Consider the following 24,231-nt stretch of genomic DNA (forward strand, 5'->3'; position numbering starts at 1 on the left):
CTGCATAACACAGACCACAGAACACCCCCAAAATAATTCCTAGAGCGTATCTTTTAGAAAAACATCCAATCTTGATTTAAAAATTGTCTGCGATGGAGAATCCATGATGACTCTTGTTAAGTCATCCCAATGGTTAATTACTCTCATCATTAAAAAATGTATACTTATTTTCAGTTTGAATTCTAGCTTCAACTTCCAGCCATTGGATTCTGTTGCATCTTTCTCTGCTAGATTGCAGAGTGCATTATTAAATATTTGTTCCCCATGTAGATACTTACAGACTCAAATCAAATAACCCATCTTTGTTGAGATAAATAGAGTGAGTTCTTTGAGACTATCACTCTAAGGCAAGGGGTTCTTACAACAAATTTTTTGGTGGCCTCAGAGTGTGGCCACCAATACTTGCTGGTGGTCGCACTGACACTTTCTCCCCCAAAACACTTAATTAACTTTAGGAAAAACAAATAAATATGCATGTATACACTCCCAGATCATTGTAATTTATTTATGTAGGGCTTTTTCTGCAGACTCAATAAAAACAATGATGTGAAATATTTGTATGTTTGTTAATATCACTTTTCACAGCAAGTCCTGGCAAGTTAAGACCTGGATGGAGGGGTGGGAGATGAGGCAGCAGAGGCCAGGGGAAATGGATGGGAGGCCCCGCCACCGCATGATCAGAGGTGTGGGCTGGTGCTGGTGCCCTGGGCCAGCACCCACAAGAACTCAGGGTCAGCGCCTGAAGTTGCGTGGCCAGGGCCAGGGATCAGCACACACTGCCATGCAGCCGGGGATCAGCACCCAGAGCTGGCACCTGCTGCTATGCAACTGGGGCCGGGGGTCGACACCCAGAGTTGACGCTTGGGGTTTGCGCCCACTGCTGCACAGCCGGGGCTAAGAGTCAGTGTCCTGGGCCAGGACCTGCCGGAACCTGGGGGTGGTGCACGCTGCTGCATGACCGGGGGGGTGGGGATCTGCACCCAGGGCTGGTGCCTGAGGATCAGCACTAATGGCCAGCACCTTCCAGAACCCAGGGTCGACATCCAGAAGCAGTGTCCAGGGTGGGTCAGTGGCCATGGCTCATGGTCGGAGTCTACAGAGAGGGGTTGGCTGCCGCCAGAGTTTGGGGCTGGCACCAGGGGGTCTGTGCCTGCTGCTGCACAGTCAGAGCTAAGGATTGGCATCCAAAGCCAGCACCCACCAGAGCCCAAGGCCAGTGCCGGATATCTGCACCCAGAACCGGCAGCCACTGGAGCTCAGGGTCGGCGCTTGGGGTCGGAGTGCACAGACTGGGATCAGTGCTTGAAGCCACCAGCCTCTGGTGGGATTGGGGATTGGCACCACGCGGCCAAAGCCGGGAATTGGAGCCCACCGCTGTGTGGCCAAGGATTGGAGTCTGAAGCCCCATGACTGGAAACCTAGTCTGAAGCCAGGCTCCCTAAGTTCCCTCTGCCCAACCACCCCAGGGCTGAAGTCCGGGCCTCAGTGAGCCCCCTCGTCCCCTAGTAGAGAACTCACCTTGCTCCTTCAGCATTGTGCCCCACCTGTCTCTGGAGACGGGCAGAGTGGCGCATCCAGGAGCAAGGGGGAGGAGGGGCTGATGCTTTGCCGCCACCTCCCCATCACTGCACAGGAAGCTGTCATGGCTGCAGGGGAACCCCCTGGTGACCACATTTGAGAAATGGTGCTCTAAGGCAAGTTTTCTAATTTCCGTCACAGAATGTCAGCGTTTGTTTGCTTTTATCCCCTCACTTTAGTACTTATTCTGCACGCTGTGGTAAAAACATGCTTGAATTAAATAAGAACTGATGCAGACTGTCACAACAAACTAGAGGTGATCCTTTTTTAAGTTTCAAAACACACACACACACAAATACTTCTGTACTCCAAGGTTTGACGCTTCTTTCCACTTCCTGGTTGGAGATGGAAACATCAGATATGATAGCAATATTTCTGACCCAACTAGAATTAAGAAGTGTCAACAATGTTACAAAAAAGCCTATTCTCACAGAATTTCCAGCATTTCTGAAGTTCATCTAGCCCTAATACTCAACAATAATATATTAAATTAGCAGTGCAACTATTGTGGATACTGTGACTGAAAAAGGCAAAACATTTCATAAAAAGTTTGAATCCATTTTAGTATATTTTTAGGCATAGCTGTAGGGCATGCATTAAATAGCGCTGTGTTCTGTGCAATGTGCCCCTTGTCCAAGGATGAATTACTTTTTCCAAAGTGCTGTGTACCTTTTCATTATACTATTTACATAGATGACTACATGCTTGTAGCAAACTCTTCAGCTGATAAGGTCATAACAGGGAGACGGTTGTAACATACCTCAGAGAATGCTGAAATTAATCAACTAAATATGCAATTACCTTTACCTTTCTGTATTATACTGTGAAATGATATTTTAAGTGTACATTAGCTGTATTTAGGTCTTTAATTTACCATCACACAAAAATGAAAAACAAAAACCAAAAAACTTCTACTAGTCATTTTAGAAGAAATGTTCCTAGCAGTACTTAAAAGTAACTGCAATACAAACAACCTTAGAAACCCTTTTCAAGATTAGCCAACAGAAAATTTTATATTTATAGCTTATGTATGGAGCTTATTTGGTTAATAATTTAAATTGTATTTAAATAAACTCAGGTGAGACTTTGCCAATAATAAAACAAGTTCCAAAAGTTTAAACAGTCATTAGACCATTAACATGGACCAGCAGCTTTAAATACTTGTTGTATAACCTACTTTTTATCATCGATGTCATATTAATTGCAGTGGTTTCACTGAAATAAAAATAGATTTGGACGGTAGCTGTTAGAATGACCATTTTATAAGTTGCATCACACATTTATATGTGTCTGTTCCATAGAAATCTGATCTTTGCTTGCAGTCCATTATAGTAAATAAAATTCAGGCTTAAGAAATAGTGAATCTTTTCTCTGCAGCTATGTAAAATTATACAGTTAATAAAGTAATAAATCTTACACTCCAAGCTTCCTTCTCTTTGGTGCCGTGTCCCTCTGGGATCTTGGTTAGACCGTTTAGAAAGCCATAATGCACATTTGGGCCCAAATGAGTTAGGAGGTATGGTTAGGTTCCCATCTCTTTTTTAATGTAATTATTGTTATCCCAAGGATATTATAGTGAAGACTGGTGTTTTGTGATTTTTTTTTTCAAAACAAACAAAACAGAAAAATATATGCTCTGAAACCGAAAGAAAATCATGATGCTTTTTGTAGTGCAAAACCCATTCATATAGTCTAGAACACGTGTATCTGTGTGGACAAGTGCTTGCATTACCTGAGCATTCAGCAATTCCTCACACTTGTATGAGTGTTTTTCAATTGCAGCTACGTACTGTTTTTCAATGGCTTCTTCTTGCTTCTGAACTGTAGACTGCAGTAGTGCCTGGAAACAAATACAGCAGACCAGTTTCAAAACAGAAGACACGTTTGAGTGTTTTTGACACACTGCAAATTAACTTTTGTATACAACTGAAATCTGATATTCAGCTGCACCCACAGAACAGAAATGTGCAATTACTGAAGTGCTTTTGTATATAACACTACTTTCATGTGTATATCTATCTATCTTTCTTTCTTTAGCCAGGATGATATATTTTGGTTCTCATGTTTCCTACACACATAAGTTGCATAAAAGAAGGCAACTCACAGAAGAAGATAGAGAGGGTGAGCAGTCCTGTTAAACATACTCAGTTTAGTGGGACCACACAAGATGAGAAGCATATGAAAACTGCTGAGAAAAAAAAAAGCCAGACATATTTCACTGGCTGACAAAACTCCACATCCTCTCGGCACACTGTAAGATCCCATGGGCCAAGCATGATCTTCACAACCACAAGTCAACTAAAAGCAGATGGAAATTCTGAGTAGTTTAAAACATAAAAGCAATACCCCCCCAGGAAGTTCACACTCTGATGTGAAGAGGTGAAAGTCAAAGTGTGGAAAAGTCAAAGTACTAGGACAATATGAAAAAGATAATAAAATTAGGGACATTATACAGATATTTGATCTTAGCTGTGCAAAGGTTAAAGAATCTGTATGCAAAGGGAAAAAAACTAAAACAGATCACAAGAAAAGCCAAATCACCATTTGTAGGCATTACATCCACCTACTTCCTTGAAGATGATGCTGGTATTTTTACCTTCACTTCACATACTCCTGTGCTATACATGTTTTCAATAGTATATGCTATTTATATGTTCCTTCTTTCTAGAATATATACTGTACAATTTGTAGTCACAACAGCAAATTCTATTTTTAAATAGTAATCTGTGTATTAAACTACTTGCAATTACAACGTAAGTTAAAACAGACTTAAGATTTACAGAAAACAGATTTTTGGCACACATATGCAGAGAAGCAAAAAATTTTTGTTTTGAAAATAAGTTTGCTTGGTGAGAAACAATACACATTAAATAAGATGTTGAATAAATGCAAAAAAAATGGGACAAAAATATTTGTATAGCTTTTGGTCCATCTTCCGACATTTTCCAATAATTACTTTTCTTTTGCAAACATTACTGTTCTTCAGGATGACTACTGCTATAACTCAGTAGCAGTTTTACTGAAGCAAAAGAAAAAAAAATACTAGTAAATTAGAAAAATGACAGATGGTGCTCGACATGAGGTTTAATCAAAATGAAAGAGTAAGTTCAGTGGCTTTTCCACTGGCTTACGCCTGTCTTTAAATATAAAGCTTGTTTTGTAGATTGTTCATCTTCTGCACTGATACAAATTCATACAATCACAAAAACTTAATTCTCAAAAGACTCCAATTTTTGCCTGAAAAACTCACTAAAGTCTACTTTATTTGGGGTTAAATCCCATAATGAATATATTGAAATGGATATAAATCAATGAGAAACCTTATTCAAGGGCTTACTACAGGAACAGAATGTCAGTTTGAACATTCTGCTTTTTATCCTCTGGACTAATGCTATAAATAATTGCTATAATTAATTTAAGAAGTACATTAAAACATAAAAGGCATAAAAGCAAAGATAAATATAAAAAGTCACATTTTTCTCTGACTGAAGTCAACAGGAAAGACCCAACTGACTTCAACAAGTGCAGGATGTGGTCCTAAACAAGGTTCCTCCCTTAACCCCAAACCATGCCTTCTACTACAGGTTCAGCTGAACCACTTGATACTCTTGAGTATGTAGGAGCTAATAGAGTTCCCCTGTAAATTATTTAACCAGTGGTCTGTCTATTTTCGGTAGCTTTCATTGAAAACAAAAACAGAAGTATTAGACTGAAAAAGTAACAACCTGCCATGTTTTATTTAGTTATTTTTATAATGGAAAGTTATTGTATGTTCTGATAATAAAGTAACTTTGCCTCTTTTAGGGCTGATTTTATCAAGAATCTGTCTATCTTCTTCTGTGAGTTGCCTTCTTTTATGCAAAAAGGTGTGTGTAGGAAACATGAGAACCAAAAATTTTAAACACATCCAGGGAGTCAAAATATAATTTCTCAATATAATTTGGAAAAATGATCTTGGGGGATGTGTTCTACTCATGAGAGAATGTACTAGCATTGCATTACACTCAAATTAGCCTAGTGGAGAATGATCACAAGTGTCAGTATCAGTAGATAAGGAAGTTTATTCAATAAAATATTAATTCTATTCTTCTTTAAATTTAAAAGATGGCATGGAAATATGGCATTATACCACACACTACAGTTGCATCTTGCCCTGCCCCCAAATTATACAGGCTGTTCTTAGACATCCCTCCCCATAGTATGTAGATTGCAGTCTTCTACTTTGTAATTTATTTCTGTTAAATACGTTGCATAAAGATAAAAGGTATCAGGAAATACTATGAATTCTGTGAGGAGACTTAAAACTTTATAAAAATTAGATGTTTTCCATCGTAAATTAGTTTATAGACAGAGATAAACAGATAGATATAGTAGGCACTCAGATACTACAGTGTTCACTGTCTATAGTGTCATAAAGTGGAAAGAATATGCCCCCTCTGTATGCTCCTGAAAAGCCCGAAGTTTAAACATTTTGACATCATACTCTTTGCCTGACCATCTTATGTAAATATATAGAAACTTCACACAATGATCCTTTAAGGCTTGCATCATCTTGGAATGGTAGCCTTTTCTACTAAAGGTATTCATTGGCTTTGTGAGAGAAATACAGAGTGGATATATAGAACTATCTATAGCTCCAACACATTAATGCAGCTATACTTCCTGAAATCACTAAAAGAACTCAAGCACAATTCAACCATAAACCACAGTAACACTTGATATTAGAGCTGTCAAGTAATTTAAAAAATTAATCGCACAATTAAAATTTTTTATCACGATTAATTACATTGTTAATCATAGAATACCATTTATTTAAATATTTTTCGATGTATTCTACATTTTCAAATATATTGATTTAAATTACACACAATACAAAGTATACAGTGTTCACGTTATATTTTTTTATTGAAAATATTTGCATTGTAAAAAACAAAAAGTAGCAGTATTTTTCAATTCACCTGAACTGTTGCGCAATGCCTTTATTATGAAAGTTGAACTTACAAATGTAGAATTATGTACAAAAAAACCTGCATTCAAAAATAAAATAATGTAAAACTTTAGAGCCTACAAATCCACTCAGTCCTACTTCTTGTTCAGCCAATCGCTCAAACAAACAAGTTTGTTTACATTTGCAGGAGATAATGCTGCCTGTTTCTTGTTTAAAATATCACCTGAAAGCGAGAGAAGGCATTCGCATGGCATTGTTGTAGCCAGCGTCACAAGATATCTACATGCTAGATGCGCTAAAGATTCATATGTCCTTTCATGCTTAAACCACCATTCCAGAGGACATGCATCCATGCTGATAACGGGTTCCAATCGATAATGATCCAAAGCAGCGTGGACCGATGCATGTTCATTTTCATCATCTGCATCCGATGCCACCAGCAGAAGGTTGATTTTCTTTTTTGGTGGTTCGGTTCTGTAGTTTCCGCATCAGAGTGTTGCTCTTTTAAGACTTCTGAAAGCTTGCTCCACACCTCGTCCCTCTCAGATTTTGGAAGGCATTTCAGATTCTTAAACCTTGGGTCGAGCGCTACAGCTATCTTTAAAAATCGCACATTGGTACATTCTTCAGTCAAATCTGCACATGTACTGGGTCATCACCCAAAACTGCTATAACATGAAATATATGGCAGAATGTGGATAAAACAGAGCAGGAGACATACAAGTCTCTCCCAAGGAGTTTAGTCACAAATTTAATTAACACTTTTTTTTTTAAACGAGCATCATCAGCATGGAAACAGGTCCTCTGGAATGGTGGCCGAATCATGAAGGTGCATACAAATGTTTATTATATCTGGCACGTAAATACCTTGCAATGCTTGTGTGATGAAGTGGGACTGTTCTTAATGTTTTCTCTGTTCTAGGATCTCGCCACCCCAGGAATGTCTCCCCATTGACCATCACCTTCCGCTCCCACTGTGGGTCCGAGGGGCCTGAGCCCAGGAAACTCCACACAGACATACAGGTTGGGGTCAAGAGTGGGAGCCTGTCCACCTCCCCACCCACCTGGCTAACGGAGTCTATGGCCTTGGGACCCAGCAAGGGAGCTAGACACTGGGGTTTTTCCGCAGGGTCCCCCTCGTTCAAATCACCAGCCTGCTCAAAGGCAGTGAGGTGGGCATCCACATCCCCTGCCTCCTTAACCGGGGCAGCAATTTAGTATCTAGGTTCCCTGCGGAACTGGCACCCCGGGGTCTATCCCCACTCACCCCTGGGATGTCCCCTATGCCTCTCCGCTCCACCATCGCCAGTTCATGGTGCTGCTGCTTCTGCAGCTCTTTCTTGGACTCTCGCTGTATCTCACAGTCCTCTTGCTCTCTTGCACTCAGCTCCAATCCTGTCCATCTCCGATCCCCGGATGCGGAACCCGATTGTCAAGACCCCTGTCTGGTCGGGGACAGGAGTCTTGGGGATGCCTGGCTACCACTCCAGCTGCTCCCAGATCCTGCTATAGCCCCATTTGGGTCAGGAATCTGCTCCTTAGAGAGGTCATCCTCCTCCAGCTGCACGATTAACTGTGCTTTGGTGAACTTTCCAATGTGCAACCCTCTCTTTTTGCACAGGATTACAATGTCCTTCTTAAGGAGATGGTGATAGGCCATCTTTTTGCTGTTCCCAAGTTGTTGCGGACTCATGGGCCTGTGTGCTCTCAACTCCCCATGGTTTCCAGGGAGAACCCCAAGTGTGCCAGCCCTTCTCGAGGTCACCACCTCTTTGCCAGGGTTGAGCTGCAGACTCCTCCGCCCCTTGGACCGCTAGCTGCAATCCCCGGGGAACCCTGTTACTGCAAAAGTCCTTCTCTCTCCCAGGGCCAAGCCGCAGGCTCCTCCGCCCCTGAGACTGCTCACCGCAGTCCCCAGGGGTACCCCATTACTGCACAGTCCTTCTCACTGATCACACACTCCCAGGGGTTAACTGACCCCTGAAACCACTCCTCCTGAACCTTCAGCACGCCCGGTCCTCGTCAATCCCACTTCGTTTTACTGCTCCCCAGTCACTTACTGCAGGGAGCGCCATCCATGGGGTGCAGTACATCCCACCTCTACCACCATTTGTCATGGAGTGCCCGGGAGATGCTCTGGAACTGCTCCCTACGAAGCCAGTCAGGACTCTGGTGAAGTCTCCTCTCTGTGAGTAGACTGTCTCACTCAGCTTCCACCTTCCTGTATCTGACCTCGGAGCATTCAGCATCCTTTGCCCCTCCGTGCGCTTACCACAGCGAGTCCGCTCAGGCGGGGTCCTGGGGAAGCCAGAGGGTCCTGCACCCCAACTTCGCAATCAGACGTCACTCTTAGTCAGTAAAACGGAGGTTTATTAGATGACAGGAACATGGTCTAGAACAGAGCTTGTAGGTACAGAGAACAGGACCCCTCAGCCGGGTCCATTTTGGGGGACAGCGAGCCAGACAACCACGTCTGCACTTCACTCCTCGTCCCCAGCCAGCCCCAAACTGAAACTCTCTCCAGCCCCTCCTCCTCTGGGCTTTGTCCCTTTCCCGGGCCAGGAGGTCACCTGATCTATTTGTCTTCAACCCTTTAGCGATCACCTTGCGGGGGGAAGGGCCAGGCCATCAGTTGCCAGGAAACAGGGTGTCGGCCATTCTCTGTGTCCAGACCCCTGCACACACCTGCCCTCTAGGGCTCTGCAATGATCATACACCCTTATCCCACCACCTAGATACTTAAGAACTGCATAGGGGAAACCGAGGCACCCCCACAATATTCAGAGAAAACATTAAGAACAGTCCCACTTCGTCACAGCTTGATACAAAAGTGCCACGTGAACATCTGTTATCACTTTCAGGTGACGCTGTAAATAAGAATTGGGCAGCATTATATCCTGTAGATGTAAACAAACTTGTTTGTCTTAGTCACTGGCTGACCAAGAAGTAGGACTGAGTGGACTTGTAGGCTCTAAAGTTTTACATTGGTTTTTTTTTGAGTGCAATTATGTAACAACAACAAAAATTCTACATTTATAAATTGCACTTTCACGATAAAGAGATCACACTACAGTTCTTGTATGAGGTGAACTGAAAAATACTATTTCTTTTATCATTTTTACAGTGCAAATATTTGTAATAAAAATATAAAGTGAGCACTGTACACTTTATATTCTGTGCTGTAATTAAAACCAATACATTTGAAAATGCAGAAAAATATTCAAAAATATTTAATAAATTTTAATTGGTATTCTATTGTTTAACAGTATGATTAAAACTACGATTAATTCTTTTTGAGTTATTCGGATGAGTTAACTGCAATTAATTGATATCAAGCCCTACTTGATATATTTAAATGCATACTTGCAGCACAACAGCACCAACCTTAAATTTGTGTCCCACTGACCAAAAATAATTTGGGGTAGCCAGCTTCGATAGTCTAAACCCCCGTTTTCCACAATGGATGAAGCGCTCATCCTGGTGGCCTGACACTGATGGTGAGGACAGCCCTCCACTTTGACTCATCTCAAGTCTCATGGACATCTCTGTTTCATCAATCTCTTGCAACTGTCTTGATGTAAAAGTGGCACTCCACTAGTAATATTTGTCTTCCAATACGTCACAGTCAGTTAGGCCATGGGTAGAGGAGAATGGAGCCCCACACAGCTGCAGCATGCAGTACTGGTCTCAGTGTCTGGGTCTTCAAATGTATTGTCAGACCACCTTCTAGTGCCTCTCCTGGGATGCATGAGATCCTGAAAACTAATCTTCAAGTGCCTTTAGTAGAATTTTTTTTTTTAAACCAAAACTGAACTCTGGCTGTTTAGCCTGGTCTTCATTAGGAGAAATTGCCACAGAAATAGCTTCTCAGTGAGTTATAAGAGCTGTTCTTGTTCTCTCATAATTTCCTTGGACTCCCAAAATCTTTTCCAATTCTCCCACAAGTCACTGCTTCAGGGAACTGTGAGGAGGACTGTGGGTTATGTATTTAAGGGTAGTGTGCCTGCATTTAAAATACATAGCCATGCATGAACATGGGGTAGAAATGGACCCAGAAAAGAATAGCTAGCATTGACAAAATTTTACCACTATTTGTGCTGGTGTAATCCCACTAGTTCATTAGGCAACTGTATGGTTCTCTAGGGTAGAGACACTGTAAAGTATATTCATTCTTAGCATTAAATGAAAATAAGCCTTTATTTGTATCTTCTCATATTCCCGAAAACAAAAACTATTAAATCATAGTACCGACTGATTGGCAATCAGCTATATTTCCTTAAACTATATCCTGTACACTTGGCTTTGTAACATTTACTTCTTCCACTGTATTCATATGCTCCATTTTATCATGACTAGACTGGGGAAAAAAATAAGGACAGAGAAAACTAAGAATTAATGTCCAAACTGATTTTAACTGACTAGATTTGGCTCATGAGACAGCTCTTAGTTTCCAACTTGGCATAACCTTCAATAACTTTGCTGGCTAATCAAAGATACAATATCGCCAAGTTTTAAGTCTCATACTTCAATCTATAGCAATACTGGCTTATAGATCAGAAAAAGAAAGTGATAGTTGGATTTGTTGTTTGATTTAAACAAAAAAACCAGCAAAAAAACCCCCCAAACCCTCTGATCAACATGCCAGTGCTAGGACGGAGGTAGAAAATGCAGTTAATTTGGTGTATTTGGGAAAGGACACAATAGACTGGCTGTCTGAGATGCCTTTCTATTGGTCTATCTTAGAAAAAAAGGGTTGAAAGATTGTTATGTAGGATTTCAAATAGAACACAAAGTTGAAATTTAAAGTCAACCACGAAGGAGGTGGGGACAATGACAACGAATTAAGATAAATTTGGAATGCAGTATGCAAGGTGTTACACATTACCAGACTTGTTAAAAAAAGTTGATAAACATAAAAATTGGCTTTTTGACAAAAATCAAAATTTCCTGTCAAAATTTCTATTAACTAAACCCCTCTCCCCCTTTGTCCCTTATTTTCTGAACTTTTTAAAAAAATTCTCCCTACCCACACCTTTTTATAGTGGAAAAAATTATAAAAGGGAGAAAACGGGGGAACAAACAAAGAAAAAGATTCAGAACAATAAATTCTGAAATATTAATTAAATTTTAAAAAGTACAAATAATTTCCTTTAATATTTAAGAGATGGGTGGCCTTTATGGTATTACTCAGTCTTATTTCTCACCTTCTACACTTTCTCTTTCATAGCATGGATCAAGACACACAAGCTCCAACAGCGCTAAGGTTTCATATTTCTCAACATGCAATTTCCTGCACTGATGAACTCCAAAGGGAGCCAGCCCTTTCATCCCATCCTCTTCAGGTCCCAGGATGTGGACTCATTCAGATGTCCAAGAATTGGAATTTTATTTAATTTTAATTTAAATGAGAGAGCACTGAAAATTTTCCTCATGTGTCTCACTCATTTTAGGTTATTCTGTTCCTCTGTCTTAACGTCTGTTTGAATTACAGTGCAGAAGTCCAATTCAAAAGAAAATACAGTGAACTATGCTGTATATCCGAAAAATGGAAATTAAATGTAACCTACAGTAACAATGCTAGTAAGTGAGGAGGATCTAGAAGTCAAAGAAAGTATGTAGGAGTGTGATAAGAGTTACTGCTGGCTTTCTTGTCAAAGGATTCTAGTAATAAGTTTACCTCAAACTCCAAAACCTTCTCACAGTGAAAATGTATTTTGTGCCATGTACATTTATAAATTAAGAATGCATATAATCTCCATCCCTCATTGCTCATGCCAAACCGGTTCAGTCTGCCAGAACTGGATGTTCTGATCTATTTATAAGTCACGATGCTGCACTCCAAAATACATTTGAGCGATGGTCCCACAATTGCAGTCGGGGCACCAAAAGCTGTCCATGGAGAGTTGGCTTGTCTTATGATGCTGGTCCTCTTCCTTGCTTACAGCTGCTAAATTGCATTACAATAACAAAAATATATTGCCTACTTTTCTAATATTTTTTCATGTTATTGTAGTTATTACAGGAAAGCTATTGATTGTCAGTTGGGGGCAGGAGGGTCTGTGCAATGGGAAAGTGATCCACAAGACACCCTTTATTATAAGGGTGGTACAAACTATAAAAAAAGGGGAAAAAAAGGAAAGAAAAAAGGTTGAGAACTTCTGTACTGGAAGATTACCAAATACTCTCCAGTTAAACAGCACACAACAGAAAGACGAGAAAAGTAAGAGATATCCACTGGTCAGTGTATGTTATGCATCATCCTCTGTGTCTGGTCCACAGGGCCCAGCTACAAAACCTGGCTCTCTTCAGCTCAGACTGTGGACACTCACTCTTTCAAGGGCTAGAGGTCTACAGTGTGGTCAAGATGGCTGTTACACAACTCAAGGCTCATTGAATCATAAGGTTAGAAGGGACCTCACGGGTCATCTAGTCTCATCCAAGATTCCAACCATTGTGAGCAACAGATGCTCAAGATGAGCTTCCTCTGTCCAGGGGCCATGTGCAACGCAGAATGTTAGTGTGTGTTATGTGTCACCCCCACCTGTATTTGCCCAAACCTGCTCAGGAGGAAAAGATGAAGATTAGATTTTGGATTTTGCAACTTTTTTAGAACCAGTAACAGTAGATGTTAACTGATTTGAATAATAAAGAGATGAATTAGGGTGGTATGGGTGGCTTTTCTGATAACAATATTACACATTTACTGTCATACAGCATGGCCAGAGGGCAGCAGGACAGTACTAGAAGGGAGCCTTATTCCCTGTAAAGGGAAGAAAGTTTGCTATAGACTAATTAAAGCACCTGAAGCCAGTCACATGATAAAAAAATCCTGCTTCAATCAGACCAGGAGGAGTTGGAGTAGAGAACAGTTTGAAGGAGTTGGAGCAGAGGACAATTTGGAGAAGTGCCGTGGCTGGCTAGAAGACCAAGACCCTAGGTAAAGAGACATCCGGTTTGTGCAGAGAGAGAGAGGGCGGGAAGCCCCACAAGCTGAAGAGCAGGAGAGGGAAGTAGCCCAGGGGAAGGAAGCACTAGTTCAAGTGGTTTACCACTATCCTTAGGGCTCTTGGGCTGGGACCCAGAGTAGAGGGCGGACCCGGGTCCCTCCCTCTCCACTACCCTTCTCTGAGTTACTAGTGGGACAGTAGATACCCTAGTTCAGGGGCAGGAAAGTGCCCCCTGAACGCCCCCCCCAAGAAGAGGAAGCTTGGGACCCATCATAATCGTACCGGCAATTTGCCACATTACACATATTATCTTTCCAAAACTTAACTCCACTACTGATAAGAGAATAATCTGTCCCCCCCCCCCTTTTTTTTTTTTTTTTTTGTCTTGACTCTTACTTCTTTAGGTGACAAACATATTTCAGATAAACTTACACAGAAGCTACAGCACTTGATTGTCAAAGTGCATTGAACTGGAGCAGTATACAAAAAAAACACTATTTAAGTTTACAATACACTTTCTCTACACATTATACATACACACCACAAATATAGAGGAGATATCTATGTGATGAATGTATTTGTAATGTATTATAAACAGTCTCACTTACTTACTCTGTCTCCTCCTGCTAATGAGGTTTCTAAACCAATTCAAAACCACAAAACAATTTCAAACCAAAGTGTTTTATTTTAAAAGGTAGCTTGCCACATAAATATTTGTTTAATTGCTTCCCAAATTTAAAGTGGCTGGAGGTACAGAATAGGCCATATTTGGTCATGGACTAGTATCAAAGATACAGTAATTGTTGAACCTGATAAGACTACAGGTCTATCGAGTTCAGTATCCTGGTGCCTTGTTGCCCATATAGAAACGCGTCATGAACAATTGTGGAATAACTCACTTGTAAGCTAACCCCTACTAGTTAGTGGTTGGATTATGGATGGATGCATGAGGTTTTAGATGCCTTTAAAACAACAAAACAAAACTTAGCTTTCCAAACTCTCTCATGCCATCAGTGTTGAAAACAAGAGCTTTATCCAATTGGAGAATTAGGAGTTCCCCTGACCTCCCTTTTCAGTGGTATAGGGCATTTGCTTCTTGATCATGATACACTGAGACTTAGTCTTTAGAAATTTCTAAAATTTGCTAGTTAGAATTCTTCTCTTTCAAAGACCTGTATAGTTGGATTCATGGGATTAAAGAAGCCTGTCTTTACAGGGTGGGGGCTATGAAAAATAGTAGCAAGTTTTTAGAATGCACTCACACACTTGTAAAATAGTTTCATAAAAATAAGTGGCATAAACATCTGATAGCATTCTGTAAATTCTGGCATTCACTTGAGACGATTTCCCTAATTTATTTGTGGTTTTGACACTTAGGAGTAATGCAACCATTTTAAACTCATGCTACCGAAACCATGAAACGTCCTCCTTTTTGACTTTTAAAAATGCACTTCAAGTGTTGTTTATATGCCATGTTTCTTGGCACATACACTAAATAAATTTGGTTTTTGGTTAAAAAAAGATTCAAATAACCAATGGGGAAGCAAACAAAGAACAAAACTACACACTCTGTTACTGACAAAAATACAACCCACCATCACGTTTCAAGGAAAACAAAATGGAGAGGGGAATGCGTACTCACAAAGTAACGTGTTCCATGTGTTGCAGGAGATGGGAAACTATAGGAAATTGCGGGGGGGACGGGACTTTTTTTTTAGCTATGGTTTATCAATTAATTCTAAATTTTTCTAATGTTGAAGATGCCAGTGAACTTTTCAGACTATGGTTTGCTTTCTCTCAGTGGACCATGATTAGTGTATTATCAACATTTACAAGTTACCACACAGCTCCTTCTAAACAAGCACAGGTAAAAGCACTACAGAGGGAAAAACCACACACGTGTTCCTATGAGCATGCTAACAGCTTATCAGAGGCCACACACCAGTCTTATGGGGCCTACTAGGCCAAAGTCTTTCCAACCCTTCTGCAAAGGTTGGGGCTCCTCTTGGACAGATGGCCCTGTCCATTTGCAGGATCAGAAGAAGGCCCTGAGTCTATTTAAATGTAGCCTTTTTATATGTTGGTGTCTGCAAAATTTATTTTCAACTAATATATGCAAATGTGACCCTTTCCTTAGTCAGGATCTCTCTCATAGGTCCAAACATGGTGGTACTTATGTCTTCTTAGGTGAAAGAGAAAACTTGAGATTCTCTGCCTCACTCTTTTATATTTCAGTGAACCTTTGAAGTGGGTTCTTCTGAGGGTTACTCTTCAAAGTAAAGTTTATTCAAATAATGAAGAAGTCTGGTGGTGAAGAAGGTTCCATGCTCTTTTTCCTCATCTGTGTTTGCTGAAATGGAAATTTGCTTTGTCCCCTGCCATTTCCTCTCCCTGCTGTCTCAAGGATATGGTTTACTCCTTATATGCAAATTGAGGAAAACACATATTCCTTCGTTTAGGATAGACGTGTTTAACAACTTTCACCCAGGCAGCATTGTGTGGTTTTGAACATGTGCTATCATTATACAGGGAGATTTTGTAACTTTACATATAATGTGGTTGCACACATTTCACCATGATATTATTGACCGGCGGGTTAGTTTTAAAGAGATACCACACAAGTCATATTTTGCACAAAATTACAAAGATCTGTAGGGTGTAAATACAGGGGTGCTTTTGGTCAAAACCATGCCACAAGTAAGCAGAAGAAACCTATCCTGTATTTCTTTTGTATATGAATATAGAGCACTTTATGCTTTCTGAAGTTTGATCTGGTCTCTAGAAAGGCAAAACATAATACATAAGGATTTACCAAAACCAAAACACAACCACCCAAGCACTTCACTAATACAAACCAGTTTGCCTAGCACACAGTCAGATTAAATTGTACTGACAATGGGAACCAGTTCTGTTTACCTAGAAAAGGATTTATCACATGTCCCCAAAGCTAGAATTTATGAGAACCCTCATTCAATTAAATAAAAGGAGTGGGTTTTTTTGTTTGTTTGTTTTTTAATGTTCATTCCCTAGGAGGAGCAAAAATGGTGGAACTCCAATTCAGCAGCATTGTGAGATTTCACATACACCTCCTTTTTGGAAAGCAAATTAATTAGCAGTCAGAGAACAAGACAAAAGGAAGAGAACAGAACACTGTTTATCAACCTCCTTCCTCTTCTGAGAAATGTTACAAAGATAATTCTCAACCCTGAGAAAAACTGGTCTCTTAATTGTGAGTATTTCAGTTTCCTGAAAACATTAAAAATAACACATTCACATGAAACACCAGCAAGTGTATATACCACATTATGCTCAAGTTGGAATGTTAACTAATGGGTGTTACTGAAAAATATACCATACAAAAAATGTTGTGACTCCAAAAGCTCACCAAATTTGTATTTCCATTACTTTATTTCCATAGCTCAGATATATTATTATATTTAAGTAGCTAAAAGAGCATCCTGGACAATTATATACAAATTAGCTCAAACACTCTACTTACTTCAAAATTGCTATAAGCCAATGTTGCCAGAAGAAACCTTTTGAAATGGAATAAGATCTACCCAACTCGGTATATAATGATTGAAATGTACAAATTATAATAAATTTTAGCGCTGATTTCAGCAACAAAATTGCTATACTGGTACCCAAGTAGACACTGATCCATTTAATTCAGTATCCATCAGTAGCTAGTTACTGTTACTTCAGATGAAAACAAATGTGTTAAGTAACATGTCTAGTCAATTCTTCAATAATAAAACAGGGAGAGGTCAAAATTCCCTCCCCAGCCTCAAAGGTTGAACAACTCACTCCAGGAAGCACATCATTTGACTAACCTCCTATCATAAATTAGCTATTGACAAATAAACTAAACACCATGTAGATTACAATATTTCAAAGCTGTCTTTTTTCAAATGTGTATATTTTATGCATTTCAGATATTGAAGCTGCCTATCATTCAGATTAAGTTCCTTGTTGGGGAAGCCTTCTGTGAAGTACAAATGAGATGTCCCTTTTAGGTACCATTACAAAAGGTGATTCTGTGTACCGCTAAACAAGAATTCGCAAAAAGAAAAGGAGTACTTGTGGCACCTTAGAGACTAACCAATGTATTTGAGCATAAGCTTTCGTGAGCTACAGCTCACTTCATCGGATGCATCATAAGCTCACGAAAGCTTATGCTCAAATACACTGGTTAGTCTCTAAGGTGCCACAAGTACTCCTTTTCTTTTTGCGAATACAGACTAACACGGCTGCTACTCTGAAACCTAAACAAGAATTGTAACCAAAAAACTTTTCAATTCCTATTTTGGTCACATTGGAATTTTTAATGAAGTGGGCTCTAAATGAGATAAAATAGAAACAACATGTTGAGGTTAATTTCTGGAACTTTTTCCACTCAGTTATAGCATGTTACTAAAGCTTTAGCAAAGTTCCTGCTTTGAACTTTCACATGCTCAGTCAACCAGTATTTCCTTTGGAAAATTCTTCTCTGAAGTTGTTCACGACAAAAAGAAAAGCCATTTTTATTTGCATCAGGGAATAAAAAATATTAGCAGCTTCAACATAACAAGAACTAAACATTGTCTTTTAACTCTAAATTGTACAGCCAGGTGTTTCAAAGGAATATAATTGTGACAAAAAATAATTGAGATGTTCACAAGAATAGCTTCGTTTATTTTGTAAACTGCACATTAATGAAACAATTTCAGTTTTATATTATAGCTGTCATCAGTATCGTCATAATGATCAGGAACGTCTAGGTTCCACAATCTCATGTATTCACATTTCTATTACAAGCACCAATACAGTCTCATGCGGCAAAGTATATTCTTGACCTTTAGCTCTTTCTCACAGAGCCAGGGAGGAATGAAGGTCTCCCTTTCCTGAGATCTCAGCACATGTTGGTCTCCATTAGAAAAGTGTGGGGTGGGCGGGGACTTGGGCTTTCTCCTTTTTACGCCGAAGTAGACTTGACTGAATAGCCACTGCCAATTATAATTCCTCAGTACTTAAGTTTATATTCCCTCACTCTTCCCCATGTCTTTCAGGTAATGTAACAATGCCTTTTCAATATATCCCATTTCCTCGATGTTTTTACTAAAAAAAATGTAATTTTTGCTACCTTAAGATATTCAAATTCCTCAAAAAGGTTTTCCCTTTCTTTATCAAAGCCCTTACATACCCATAAAAAGGTGATCAATTATTTCTTCCACCTTACAGAGCTCACGTTGCATTTAGTACATTTTTGTGTCTATATATTTGAAAAAAGATGTTTAAGCCACAATGGCCAGTTAGTATTCGAAACAAAAGTACTTCATTAGTCCTATACAGGCTCTGAATTATGTCGTTATCCTGAACTCTAGGGAACAATTTAAAAAAAATTCTCTTTTTTCATTAATCCAATTTTTTTGCCATTCCTCTCAAAGTTTTCTGCACTAAACTTTTGAATTCCAGTTTACTCAAAAGGTATTACTATATCAATCCTTCCACTTCTTACAGGGTTTTTAACTGCTTTGTTTGCCATTTCCTTTCCCTTTTATTCCAATATGCACTTGGATCCAAGTTAATGCTACATATCCCCAGCTGTACTAACTCTGTTATTAGAAATATAACTGCATTGATTAAATCACTTTTACACACTGAAATACCCTTCATTGCCATAACGCCTGAAACTGTATCTGAAAAAAATGACTGCCATTTCTGGGCGTACATCCCAGATCCAATTTAATGCTAGCATGATTGCTACTAGTTCAGCTGTCATGACAGCTACATAAATGGATATTCTTTCAGATGTACTCATTCCCAATTTTGATATACAATATGCCGTCCATGCTCTTCCTGTTTCCCCCCGCCCACTTCTTGGACCCATCTGTATATATTTGACAAAAGCAACTCCACTTTTCATCTATATACTGATACACATCTTTTTTAAGATCTGTCTTTTCCCTCCCTCCATCACACAGCTTAAATTTATAAAATATATTTAAATCCACATATTGACATGTGTCTTTCCACCCAGTACACCTACTTTATACAAGAGCCTTCCCTCCATGTCACGTCTCTTGAATATACATGAAGACAGCCATCATGAAATTTTCATGACTCAAACTTTTTTGTTAAATTAGAAACTGAAATACAGTGTGATTAGTGGTGTATCTTCCTCTCCTAAAACGTTTTGCAGCTTACCTACAATGCGATTGTTTTCCAAATATGCAACCAATCTTTCGTTTACCATTCATTCCATAATTTTACCCAGACAGGACGTAAGGGCAATTGGTCTATAGGCATCCACTTTTGTGGACAGTTTGCCTGGTTTTCATATTGAAATTACTATTGCCTCTTTCCAACCTACCAGTACTGCTTCTTTACCTTCCCCCTCCCCCACCCCATCATTATATAATTCCAAGAGAACCCTCAAACTGCTTTCAGATAGCTATTTAAACATTATGTTTCACATATTATCTTTACCTGGGGATGTAGTCTTGCAGCTCTCAATAGGTTTCTCAAGTTCCTGCATACAAAACCATTCATCCAATATAGTATCTTCATGTTACTGATAACTACATAATAGAGCATGACTCTCTTGAATGAACTGTCTTTTAATCTAGTAGAAAACTTCATTTGGATTTTCATCTTTACTCACCCTCAGGAAAATTTCTGCTAAAATCTCTGCTTTTTCATTGTGAGAACTTCTAACTATGTTGTCAGTCCCAATAGCACATCTTTCTTAGCCATCGAACACCCTGATACAGTGTGCTAGGTTGCTCTCCCGTCTTCTCCTTACCTTTTACCAAGATGGGGGATTGGTGGAGAAAAATGTCAACCAAGATCCCAGTCCAATGACAAAATTCAGCCATCCCACAGTCCATATAGAGGCAGTCTCTTCTTATGTATTCCTGTATCCCATATTGGTAGCAAGTAATTTCCCATCTCATTGTAGGAGTTCCTCTGCTCTCCTCCCTTTTCTTCTCTACAGGCTTTACCCCTGCCAATTCTCCAACCTTCTTTCCTGGCTTGGGTCTGTTGAAAGGATGCATCCCCTTTTTGGGGAAAATCTGCTTAGTCAAACTCCTCTGTGAATTTGACCACCTCCTCTAGAATTTTGAGTTGATGCCTCCTAACCCAGACATAGGTGTTCTCAGGGAGGCCTTGTAGAAATTGCTCTAGAATTATGGAATCCATAATTTCAGCCACACTCTGTGTATCTGGCTTTAACCATCAGGTAGCCCAACCCATTCATCTTTGGGTGAATGCCCTGGCTGCACATCACCAGCTCATCTAGTGGCCTAAACTTCTGCAGGTACTTCTCTATAGGCAAGCCATTCAGTCTGTCTTGACCACCTTAACAACATCAGTCTCTAGCCTGTTGATTGCTGAAGGCCATGTAGGCCACTTGAGCCTCCCCACCAAATTAGGTGCTAACTGGAGGGTCCACATTCCTCTGTCCTAGTCAGCTCCCGATGCTTCCCCTTCAAATGTCACTAGAAATGCATCACAAGCCCCATCTCACCCAGAGTCAGACTGCTGTTCCCTGTACAAGGTTTCACCAGTTTCTGAACCAACTGCTGCTGCACTTGCATTTGTTCCCTGATAAATTCCTGCAGGCTCTCCTGCTGCTCCTCCTGCCACACCAGCAGAGATGGTCTCTCCAGTTGGTGTGATTATTGGAAGAACTGCGTGGTCTGTTGCAGTTCTTGCTGATGCTCCACCAACCACTGCAGAGTCTACTCCCTCACCCAGACACCAGATCCTTGCAGCAGCTTTCCTGTCTGTCTCTCAACCATCATGACTGTGGCAGACAAAATCCTAGACAAGCCCACAATGGTAATGAGGTGCACTCTGTCCCCATCCTCTCATGCCTCAGAAACCTCTCAGACTCCATCCAGTAAGCTGCAACTTTGTGTGAATGTATTTACATTCCCATCACCAACGCACTCTCATGCAGTAAAGTTTTAAGAGTGTTTCTTGCCTTTTAGCCCTTTCCCACGGGGCCTGGAAAGAATAGAGGTCTCCCTTCCTTGAGATGTCAGAGCACACAGGGCTCAGCTACTCCAGGTCCTCTCCCGCACTTTCTTCTTGTCTTCTTTTATACCCCTCAGGTGATGGGCTAATTGGTTTATAAGCACTCCCAGCCTGATCAGTTATTTAACTGCATAGAGCCAGTCAACCTTCTCTAGGGGAATTGATTGGTGCCTAAATGATCATCTGTTAACTTCCAGCACTCTGTCACATTCACCTCTACTCACGTTTTTCCATCATGGTATCCTCAATTATATCATCATTTTCACACCTATGTTCATTGCTAAACGACACTCATACCAAAGTCTACTTCTTACTGGCAAACAAAGGAAGAAATATAACTGTTGCCAGTTTCTACTCTGTAGAGGTGCTCAGATAATACAATTATTGATGCCATTAAAAGAATCCAGATGGACTTTCAACAGAATCACAGTAAATGCAAAATAGAAAATCCTATTCTTGCTCCTCCCATTATTATAAAAAACAAAAAGCAATCTGAGGAATGTGAACTGCTAACAAGTTTTAAACTGGTTCACATGTACAGAAAGCAATAAACCTGTGTGTTATGAGTTCAAAAGAGGCTGTAATAGAAAAATACATAACCAACAATCTGTATGCTTTTAAAAAGATTTGTGTATGACTTCTCATAAAAGGGAAGTTATCAGTAAAACAAATTTTCCTTTCTTCATGATCAATAATGCTCATCATTGAGATGTATCAAATGATAGCCAGGGAAGAATAATTAATATGAAAAAGAAATTCTGCATACTGTGTACCTCAGCACTGCTACTGCGGTACACAGCTTGGAAAATTCATCTTCCGAACACTGAATATAAAGACAACGGTAAGCCTAAATTGCAGTGTGTCATAATATTGCACACTGGTGTTAAGGGAAGTGGCAACTTTGCAGAGATCACCTCAAGATGCCTGTGATTAGAGCCCAAGAAATGGCGGCGGACTTGGAAGAGAGTATGCTTTTCTCCTGGTGCTGTAGTCCTAACCCCTGGTGTCCACCCTGCCTTTAATCAGCGTTTGTCTACACTTACAGCGCTGCACCTGGACCAGTGCAACTGCACTGCTGTAGCACTTAGTGAAGATGCTACCTACACTGACAAGAGATCTTCTCACATCAGCTTTAGGTACTCCACCTCCCCAAGAGGCAGTAGTTATGTCAATGGGATAAGCCCTGCCTGTCTACACCAGAGGTTAGATAGTTATAACTATGTCACACAGGGGTGTGGATTTCCCACATCCCAGAGCAACGTAGTTATACTGACATAAGTTTATAATGTAGACCAGGACTAACAAAGCTAGTTAAAAAAAAACAAAATACAGCCTCTAAAGCCACCTGGTAGCTAAATCTCTGAGTTAGGTTGAAGTGTAGGACCTGGTATAGAGACAGTACTAATATTTCTGTTGAATGTTCTCCTCCTGTCCACAGAAAATAGGAAGTTTGTTTATCCATATACACCTGCTAGACCTCTCTCTAGCATTTCATACTGTTGACCAGGAAATGCCTCATCTAAACCCCTATATGCTTTGTTTTGACCCATAAGAACACAGGTATCCTGGCAGTTTCTCCATTAGAAACAACATCTGTGTGTGTGCTGGAACCTGATCCATTAGTGACTTTGAAAACCATGAACTGGCAGAAATAGACTGGACGAGAGTGGAGGACCCAGATGACAGGTGTGATGCGCTTACAGCAGCTTAGCCTATGGTGTAAGCAGGAAGCTACACTTTGTGCAAGTTATTTCCTGCTACACTTTGTGCAAATTAGAGTCTTTGTATTGTTTTCATATTTAGCTCCTTATACAGTGAATTGTATAAAAAAACTGTAGGCAGGATGCAAGTATGAACAGCACTATCTCCCAGCTTTCCCAATGCTTAGCCAAAATTAGCACCTGGGTGAAGAGCAGTTGGATAGAGTTGAAACTGGGAAAAGCTGAGGTGATACAGGCAGCAAGAGTCAAGTATTTTGAAGAACTTTCCTCCTATATAACATGCCCCCACTATTGAAGAAAACTGCCCCATATTGATAAGTTGGCCCACACCCTTGGGGTCCTTTGCTAACTCCACAGAGTAACTGAATGCCCAAATAGACACAGTGTGAAATAATGACCACTTCTGTCTACAACCGGCCAGAAGATTTCTAACCATTTTAATCAGACACTGTAAGGGCCATGGTGATTCTTGAATTTGTGACTTCCAGGCTTGAGTACTGCAACCCATATCAACAAAAGAGCCACACACACTGAAAGAGCTCCAACTGGTACAAAACCACAGCTGCCCATTTGCAATACAGTGCTTTGCTCCTCACTTGATTCAGAGTCAAATTCAAGATCCCCACCCTGATAATGAAAAACATCCATTCAAACACTAGCTACCTGAGAGATCTCCTCTCCTTCCATGACTGTGATCTCACATGGCACCTACTGTTCCTTCAGAACAATGCAAATATCAACAGAGAAAGGTCAGGAGTGCAGGAGACAGAATAGTCTCAGAACTGAACCCAGATTATACTATGAAACTCCCTTTTGCAAGTGATAAGAATGATGACAAACCTCATTATTTACAGAGCAAAATGCAAAGCTCCATTTGTTCTACTCATTTTTCACCTCAATAATGTCTTCACATACACATGCACACAGCCAAAAATACATACAACGAAAAAAGAGAGTGTGTGGGGATCACTATAAACTAATCAAGCTATTTCTCCAACAGTCTGGGAAGGATATA

General features: G+C 40.2%; 1 protein-coding gene across 9 annotated transcripts in view; it reads right to left on the reverse strand.

The window, feature by feature from the left end:
* The window catches only part of CCDC91 (coiled-coil domain containing 91), a 319,501-nt gene that overhangs the window by 124,351 nt on the left and 170,919 nt on the right, over nucleotides 1–24,231 (reverse strand). For 7 of the 9 annotated variants that reach the window (XM_074936086.1, XM_074936059.1, XM_074936104.1 and 4 more), the window contains one exon: nucleotides 3,311–3,418. The exons of the other annotated variants lie outside the window; for them this stretch is intronic. In XM_074936086.1, coding sequence (XP_074792187.1) covers nucleotides 3,311–3,418 — 108 coding nt within the window. The remainder of the gene's footprint in view (nucleotides 1–3,310; nucleotides 3,419–24,231) is intronic. 9 annotated transcript variants of the gene reach the window in all.

This window comes from Natator depressus, chromosome 1, assembly GCF_965152275.1.
Source record: "Natator depressus isolate rNatDep1 chromosome 1, rNatDep2.hap1, whole genome shotgun sequence".
Classification (NCBI taxonomy): domain Eukaryota; kingdom Metazoa; phylum Chordata; order Testudines; family Cheloniidae; genus Natator; species Natator depressus.